The sequence below is a fragment of the Tupaia chinensis genome, unplaced genomic scaffold, assembly GCF_000334495.1.
Source record: "Tupaia chinensis unplaced genomic scaffold, TupChi_1.0 Scaffold000067_1, whole genome shotgun sequence".
Taxonomy (NCBI): Eukaryota; Metazoa; Chordata; class Mammalia; order Scandentia; family Tupaiidae; genus Tupaia; species Tupaia belangeri.
Window position 1 is genome coordinate 982,126 of NW_006159526.1, and position 8,856 is coordinate 990,981.

Genomic DNA, 8,856 nt, shown 5'->3' on the forward strand with positions numbered 1-8,856 from the left:
AGAAAAAGTAGGAATCTGCTAGTGGAAGAGGAAGAGAACATTCCAGGCAGACAGCACTGCAGGAGGAGGGTGAGTTCGTGGTGTATTTGGAGACCATCCAGTTATTCACAGCTACAATAACAGTGAACATTTGACTGTCTAGCCATGGCAGGCACTGCACTTAACACTGTACATGTACTATGATCTCATCAATCCTGTGAAATAGATCTCAATATTATCCCTGTTGTACAGATGGTAAAAAACAAGGATCAAGACTTGCCCAAGGTCCCACAGCTGAACACAGCAGTTTCTTGAGCCCATGTTCTGAATGAGCCCTGAAACCCATGCAGAGGTGGGGAGTGAGGATTCATTCCAGCTGGAGGAAATGTAAGCTGGTATCACAAAGTTGAGGTTTGAGTGAATGTTGAAAGACCAAAGGTCTCAGGAGCAGGAAAGGATCCCCAATTTCCTCACAGGTTACTTGGGCTAACAGTCCTTCCCTCCCTCAGGAGATGGCGATGACTTAACAAGTCAAACAGGGTTGGCTCTTCCCAGGCCTATAGCACAGAGTGCTTGGGAAGGTGAGGCAGAATACAGCTGGGGCTGGGGGTGGTCTAGAAGGCCTAGACCTTGGAAGGTCTTGAAAGCTGAGCTGAGTAGTTCAAGGCAGTGCAGGGGAGGTGGTGGGTATGGGGAGGTCATAGCAGGATGATGTTAGGTTTCCCTGGGGTCAGAGTTGGATGAGTAGGTGACTGGAGGGGAGAGCAGTGTCAGCTGGGCAGGGACAGTAGGAGAAAAGTGGACACCCATGTGACCTCATGGTGGGCCAGATGTGAGAAACAGGGTGGGAGCCCCACGTCTAAGCCTTGCCCAAACCAGCCATCTGGCCCGCTTGCTGTACGCACTGATTTTGCAAAGTGGAATCCCCATTGTGTTGAATGAGGGAGGGAGGAGGTCTGTCCTGGGTATTAAAGATGTCCCTGGGGCTGGTATAAGGAGACTGGACAGCCCATATCCTAGAGAAACAGTTCCTGCACTCCCTCTGGGTCATGTTCAGAACTTTTCTTCCTTTTGCTTCACAAGTGAAATTCAGCAGAGAACACTGCAGTTTCTCCTCCCTGGGCTCTTTTCCCCTTCAGGAAACCTGGCCACATCTACTGCTTGGCACCATATGGAGGAGATACTACTTTCTTCTGCCCATAGACCCCATATCTGCCCCTCCTGTTTTTATTTTTTTATTTTTCCTTATTCATGACAAAGTACATGAGAGTGGAAACAACGAATACCCTTCACGAGGTCTGGTCACATAGTAACCCTTGCCTCTAGCCCTCTAGTACATTGATCTTGGGCACTCAGTGTTGTCTTGGCTAGGGATTTGAACCACTACTACCCTATGGGATCCAGCTTCTCCTGAGCAGCACATCACTGCTGTGCCATTGCTGGCCCTCTAGTTTTGAGGGAAAAGGCCAGGCTGTCTGCCCCCAAGCTTCCTAGGACTGTCAGTTCCACCAGTATTGCTAAAAGATGGACCAGGCCGGTGCCCTATTTGAGGCAGAGAAGTGAAGGCTTGGGGATCTGCTAGACTTCTGCCCTCAGCGATGTGTACTCCGTTAAGGAGTCTACAAGCAGACTGTTCTGGCCTGAGTGAGCCCTCACCGTTCAGTGTCCCTCAGGACCCTGAAGGGGGTAGGCAGCCTGTGCTGAGACAGCCCTTTGCTCAAGTCTTGACTCTACCACTTAAGCTCTGTGGCCTTGACTGTTCTGATACCCATTTCTCACTAATCACTGGGAATTAAGCAGGATTGATACTGGGTCCTGGGGCAGGCTTCGTTAGGCCTCTGCAGTGGGTGAGCCAGATAGAACTCATCACCTTGGGCAGAGAAAACTAAGGCATGAGAAGGATGGACACCTGAGCCAAGATGGGCTAATCGCCTCCCAACATTTCTCTGCCTGAGATGCAGCACATTCCTGTCCCAGAAGAGCCCCCCAGTGCCCTCACCTCAGTGGAAAGAGGCAGCCAGACAGGAAGCAGGTTTTCATGCCAATAATTTATTGAATGGAGGTCTGTACACAGGCAAACCTTACTGTGGAAACTAAGACATCAGGACCTCTCCCTACTCCCCTGGCCCCCCAGGGTGGGGAGAGGAGGGAGGAGACCTGGGGGCAGAGGACAGAGGGGGAGATACAGCTGTCGGAGAGGGAGGGGCCAGGTTGGACGGTGTGAATCGACGTTTTCTTTAAGAAAAAAATTATAACAATCTATTTACACCCGGGGGCCAGAGAAGGGAAGAGGAGATAGGGGCTGGACTGGTTCTATTTACAAAAGAGGGAGGGAATGGGGGTGAGAGGAGGTGGGAGCCTGGGGGAGGGGAGGGGGCCAAGGGGGTAGGAGGTCCTCATGCCCCCAACCCCCTGTCCTTCCTTCTCTTCCCTCCCCACAACCAGTTAAAATCCTCTTAAAAAGCCCACCACAGGGGTGCAGCTGGTGAGGGAAGGACCAGAGGTGGGGACAGGGACTCATTTACCTCTGCCCTTTAGTGTAGGGGCCCAGCCAGGGCAGGAGCTTGATGGGCTATGGCCCCCCTTCCCAGCCCCACTTGGGGCTCCCAGATGGAAGCAGGAGGGTAGTTGGTGAGGCCCTCAGGAAGAGTTAGTGAGGGTAGGTGTGGCTTCGGATGATGGCCAATCTGAGCTGGTCTGAGTCTCAGTTAAAGCTGGAGGGTAGAGAAGGAATCACTAGTTAGCTTTGCCTTTCAGTTGCCCCCTCAACACCCACAAGAGTAGGAATTCAGTATAAGATGCTACATGAAAAGTGGAAAGTTGTGACTTTAGGTCCAGGGTTGCAAACTCAAATGCCAAAGGGCCAGGCTTGTAATTTGAGTGACTCACACCACAGAGAAGGCCCCAGATAAAGGGGGTCTTCAAACCCAGCCTCACCTAAGACTACTGTCAGGCAAGGCAGGCCCACTGCTGCCAAGTCTGAGCATCTTCTCCAAAGCAAACAGGAAGTCTGGATTTTTTCATACAAAATAGCCTGATTTTTTTTTAACATGAGTAACAGGTTCAACTTTTGGTTGGTTTGGTTTGTGAGCGCAAACATATTCCTTTGGTTTTCCCGTAAGCATTTAAAGACGAATATAGGCAAGAAGCCCTATAAAGGTGGTCGCCATTTATAGGTTGTAAATATGCTTTCTGTGCCGGCAAGTGTCAGCAATTTTAAACACCAGTAAGAACCTGGGGGAATATGAAAACTCCTTTGCTCCCCCAAGGCTGAGAAATGCCACTTAATTCCATAGGCCCCAACTTACCTTGTGAGGATGGGGTGAGGGTGGTAGTGCCCGCTGGGGACCTCAAGTGAGGAGGGATGAGAATGGCATTGAGAGATGGTTGAATGGAGAGTTCTAAAGACAGGAATTGACACAACCCATCAGGGCGGAGGCAAGACATCTGGAGACTCCATTAGGGTTACAATGGCACACCCAGTGGGGACCCAGCTACAGGTAAAGCTAATTGTTTGAATGCTTTTAGCTACAGAACCCTTTAAATGAAAAACCAGAAAGTCTCACACAGGGCTAATCAGCCTGCTAATCGCAGTAGAGTGCTATCAAAGCAGGCTAGGTCCCCCCTGCATCTGAGAGGCATCTTTCCTGAGCCCCAGGCCTCTTTAGTAACCCCCAACCACCTTTGCCAGTCTCTGGCCACCCCTCCAGCTCCCTAGGCTGAGCCCTTACCACCAGGACTGAAATTGAAGAGCGGGGGAAGAGGGCGGTTGTTGGGAAGCTGGGTTCCGAGACATCGCAGTTCATCAAAGAAGCTGTGGGCACAGGCCTCTAATGGGGAGAGCCTGGAGGATGGTGTGTACTCCAGCAGGCTAGAGCAGAGCGCGATGGCCTCGGGTGGCGTTCTAGATTTGAACACCTGAGAGAGGAGTACGGTCACGAAGGTGAGAGGTGCCTGGGCACTGACCTGTTCTTGTACCTCACTGCCACAGTGCCCACGGCAAATATGACTGCCTGCCTCCCACAAACCCACCTTCCAAATGAGGAAACTGAGGCACAACCACTGAGGGGAGGTCAGTTTGTATCGGTTGAGCAGCAGCCCAGGTCCCATGTATGAGCCCTGCTGTGAGCCTCAGGCTCCCTGCCATAAAAATGGGAATCTTGAATTTACTTGTGGCTCCTCAACTTTAAATCTGATGAACGTTATCAACCCGCTCCCAGGATGACTATTCAAATCCTTCCGAACCATGACTCTTAAGCCAGGTCCCTAGATCAGCTGGACACCATAGAGATCCACCCCTCAGCCTGGACCCTGGGCCCTGCCCCACCTTTGTCCAAGGGTGAGCTTTAATCTGGGGGAACTTGAACTCTGTGTAGTTTGGGTTCATCTCTCGGATTTGTTCCCGGGTTGGTGTTCCCAGCACCTGCAGAGAGTGGGAGAGCTCTTGAGACAAGGCCCCTATCCCTCAGCCCCAGCCCGATCTGGCCCTGCCTGTACCTTGATGATCTCCACCAGCTGGTCCACCCCACTGTCCCCCGGAAAGATGGGCTGGCCAAGGAGAAGCTCGGCCAGGACACAGCCAGCTGACCACACATCTGAAGAGAGAAGAGAGGGTTATAGCAGGCAGGCAGGGCCACCAAGCCCATCCCCTCACAAACACTTCCATTCCTCATGGCCATCCTGAGAAGTTCCAGGGACCCATTTTCTTCTTCCTCCCCCCCTTTTAATTAGGATGCATGTGCTCACAGGAGATAGATAGTGAGAGAGAAAGTGAGAAATCAACCCCCCAGGGGGATGGCCATACCAAATTCCTTCTCCGTTCTCCTGGGATTTGGGATGCACACATACACACACACACACACATGTGCCCAATGTGATTTTCAAGCCGCCAGATCCAGGACTCAAACCACAGTCAACCATGTGGGAATCCAGTGCCTTAACCACCACGCCACCTGCTGGCCCCAAGGGATCCCATTTCCTCAGCTTGGAAAAGTAGCACCTTACTCAAGGTTATACATAGCTCAGCAACACTGGAGGCAGGCTGTGAACCTCCAGGTCTGCCAGCCTTCCTTCACTCCATCCTAGGTGTGTTCCCAGCCTCCTGGCCACTCTCCTGTCAGCAACCCCAACAAGCCCTTTATCTACCTCTAGTCTCGAAGACAAACCAAACTAGGCCAACACCTGCCAACAGGTGCCTATGTTCCTCACCTCAAATTCCCTGAATTGCCTCTCTGACTTCTCATACTCCATCCTGCCCATGAGAAGAGCTGCAGCCTGGCACACACACTCCCTGGTCTGTTCCTTGACCCCCACAGCATGAGGTCACACCCAAGGGCCACACAGTTCCCTCATGCCGCTGATGACAGTTCTTTTTCTAACCCTCCCTGCTTGTCCCATCACTTCGGCCTTCCCCTCATACCTGAAAGGTGGCACTGTCATCTACCAACAAGGAATACATGGAGATCCTCATAGTGGCAAAGCCTGGCCTCCTAGTTCCCCAGAGGTCACACCAAGCTCTCCCCATCCTAGCTAAGAACAGAAGCTTGAGGTTCCAGAGCTGGTATGGACACTGGAGTGTGGTCAGCTTTCAAATCCCAGCCCTGCCCAGTCCTAGCAATAAGCTGTAAGCAGGTGGCCTCATGGCTCTGAGCCCTGGACTGCTCATCTGTAAACTGGCTGCCGTGGTGCATGAGGACTAGGTGAAAGAACAGATAGATATTCACTATAATCAAGTCTAGCACATGGCACACAGGAAAAAATCAAAACTGTCATTCCGCAGCACTGCCGTCCTATAACTGACCGATAGACGAGGTGTAATCGGTGGCTCCAAAGATGAGCTCTGGGGCCCGGTAGTAGCGAGAACAGATGTAGGAGACATTGGGCTCCCCTCGGACCAACTGCTTTGCACTGTGGGAGGAGACAGGTTGGGGTAAACACAAGGCAAGGGTTGGGGTCCCCCCTCCACACCCCAAATCACGCCCACCTGCCAAAATCGCAGAGCTTGAGGACAGCAGTGTCAGGGTCCACCAACAGGTTCTGGGGCTTAATGTCACGGTGACACACACCCTGGGAGTGGATATAGGCCAGGCTCCGGAAGAGCTGGTACATGTACACCTGGGTGGGCAGGAGACAGCAGAACTCGTCAGCTCTCCCCATGGCACAGCAATACTCCACGTCCTGGCCTGAGGACCCCTCCAGGCCTGCCCTCCCCACTGCCCCTACGGCTCTGGGGAAACAAACCTTTGTTGAAACTCTTGATTCTCACACTTTAAGGTGCATCACCATCACTGGGAGGAACTGTTCATTAAAATGGGGACTGCTGGGCTCCACTCCCAGAGTTTCTGACCCCGTGAGTTCAGGATGGAGCACCTACAATAAGCCTTCTAATACTGATGCTGGTCCTCAGACCATGCCGTGAACCACTAATCACACCCCCAGCAGAAGCCTGAGGAGTTAAGACCCACACTTTGGAAAGCAGGCTGGGGAGCCAGGCCCTCTGCTTCCTCCTCATGGAAAGTTGCTGGCTCTAGGAAGGGCTCCGCCTCCTGAATCTGACAGTCAAAACCACCCACAAGCCAGCCCTCTCTCTGGTTCCCTTTGCCTAGAGCACAAGTGCCAAGAGAGCAGGGATCTTTGCATTTGGGTCATTGCTGCATCCCCCAGGGCCTAGACCAGTGCCTGGCATACAATAATTGCTATTTCTCCACCACACACAGGGTTGCTTCTAGGCCTCTGTTCTTGTTCCCTTTGGCAGAAATGTTACTTCACCCTGTGCCTGATCTCCTGCCCTTCTTACTCCCAAACCAAACTGGGTTTGGGGCTTCTTGTTTCCAGAAATCCTTGTGCTCCCTCCAGTATGGCAGCAAGTAGTTAGTTTCCTGGTTTTCTGAGATGGTGCCTATCAACCCCCAAACTCAAGAGCAAGGCCTGGGCCTAATACACAGGTAACCACAGGGCAGAGTCACCAAACCAGATAACTCTCTGCCCAAGAGGTGAGGTCCATCCAACAGCAACAACTACTAGCAGACCCCAAGGTGGTTCACCCAGGTAGTCAAAGCCAAGAGGAGCCCCTGGGCTCCAGGCAACTTCCAGCAAACAAAACCACCCACCTCCTCCCAGTGCAAGGGGCTGCTCCATCCTCTGTTTTCCATATCATCCCTGGGCTTGCTTCATTCACTCATTCATTAATTTGCTCAAATGCCCCTTCCCCCCACCCCAAGGATCTATGATACCCAGGGCCGGGTGCCTGGCACTGGGGATTAAACCTGCAGAAATGATGAATGAACACACACCGACTCTACAGATACTCAGTTTCCCCCAACCCTAATTCCCTCCCACCTAACCTCCCACCTGAGGTCTGAACTCTGACCTCAGCAGCAGCTCCTCTGCATTCTTGGTCCCCATTACCTACTTACTAAGTGAATCCCAATAACACTGGTGCCAAGTGTGGGACAGAACAGGTACTCAGCGGCCTTTGCATGCACCCTTGTCAGGTTGCCCCCGATTCCGTTAGACCTTGCCTTGGCCTTCCCCCATGTCTGGAGACCTCCATCTTTGGGGGTTGGGCCGGAAAGGACAGGGAACAAAAGGCCTCCAGAGATCAGCATAAACTTGGAGGATAGATTTTGTGAGTCTAGGTCCCAGCAGCCTGCTTGCTTGCCTACCTTGACATATATAATAGGGATGTTCAGCTTGGCCTTGGTGAAGTGGCGTGCCACCCGGTACACTGTCTCGGGCACATATTCCAGCACCAGATTTAGGTAAAGCTCATCTTTCTGCAGAGAGCACAGGGGAGATGTGAGGCACTGTAAGGACAGAGTGAGGAAGTGGGGAGGGAGGGTACATAGGAAACAGTGGGGGAAGGACTGGCAGTCATGGGAACAGCAGGCAGGAAATGGGTGGCATCAGGTAGTGTCCCCCTCTCACCACTCAGAGGTCTCACCTTCTCCCCACTGGAGTAGAAAAAGTATCTCAGCCTTACGATATTGCAGTGGTCCAGCTTACGCATAATCTGCAGCTCTCGGTTCTTGGGGACAAAGGGAGAGAGTCTCAGAACCAACCTTGCTTCCCCTCCTAGCACCCCTCGGAACAGCCCTACTCCCCAGTCCTGCCAACAGCCTCTCCCTGTGTCCCAGTTCCAAGCCCCTCTGTCTCTGAGACATTCTCTAATTTCTCATTCTCAGCCTACCACTACCTCCCCCAACCTGTGGGTTAAACCCAGAACACAATTTTTCTTCAGTTCACTCAAAAAAATGTTTCAGTTTGGGACCAGCAGTTAGCGTAATGGCTATGTCGCTGGACTCCCATGTAGTCAACTGCGGTTTGTGTCCGGGACCCGGTGGCTTAAAACTCACGTTGGGCGTGTGTGCATGCGTGCCCAAGATCCCGAGAGGAGAATGGAGGAGAAGGGATTGTAGCGTGGCCATCCCCCCTGGGGGGTGATTTCTCGCTTTCTGTCTCTCTGTCTCTTTCTGTCTGTCTGGCGAGCGCACGCGCCCTATAGCAAAAACCTCTCAAAAAAAAAAAAAAGTTTCAGTTTGTGGCTGACATTTAAAAACCAGACTTCATATACACATCCACTTTCCAGCTTTCCTTGAAAAATCAGATGATGTAGCCACATGAGGCCAACTACCCTACATGGCACAAGTGACAACAGACAAGTAATGATAACAGACATTCATTTTGGTCCCCAGCATTCCCTATAGCCTCTCCTTGGAGCGACTGGGTCCTTCAACTCTAGCTTGGATCTTAAGTCTCAAACTCCAGGCTTCCAGTCCTTGTCTTCCAACCCAGGTCTCAGCCTCTCCCTGAAGGGCCATCTCAGCATTCTCTCCCATTTCTTTTCTTTTTTTCTTTTTTTTTTTTTTTGGGGGGTGG

At 52.0% G+C, this 8,856-nt stretch overlaps 1 protein-coding gene across 1 annotated transcript in view; it reads right to left on the reverse strand.

The window, feature by feature from the left end:
- Positions 1 to 2,008: 2,008 nt before the first annotated feature.
- The window catches only part of GSK3A (glycogen synthase kinase 3 alpha), a gene marked incomplete at its 5' end in the record, with an annotated part of 11,124 nt that continues 4,276 nt past the window's right edge, over positions 2,009 to 8,856 (reverse strand). Inside the window, 9 exon segments of the mRNA XM_006142137.2 lie at positions 2,009 to 2,693; positions 3,288 to 3,380; positions 3,711 to 3,897; positions 4,307 to 4,402; positions 4,477 to 4,574; positions 5,780 to 5,886; positions 5,963 to 6,093; positions 7,644 to 7,754; positions 7,922 to 8,005. Of these exon segments, the coding sequence (XP_006142199.2) occupies positions 2,620 to 2,693; positions 3,288 to 3,380; positions 3,711 to 3,897; positions 4,307 to 4,402; positions 4,477 to 4,574; positions 5,780 to 5,886; positions 5,963 to 6,093; positions 7,644 to 7,754; positions 7,922 to 8,005 (981 nt within the window).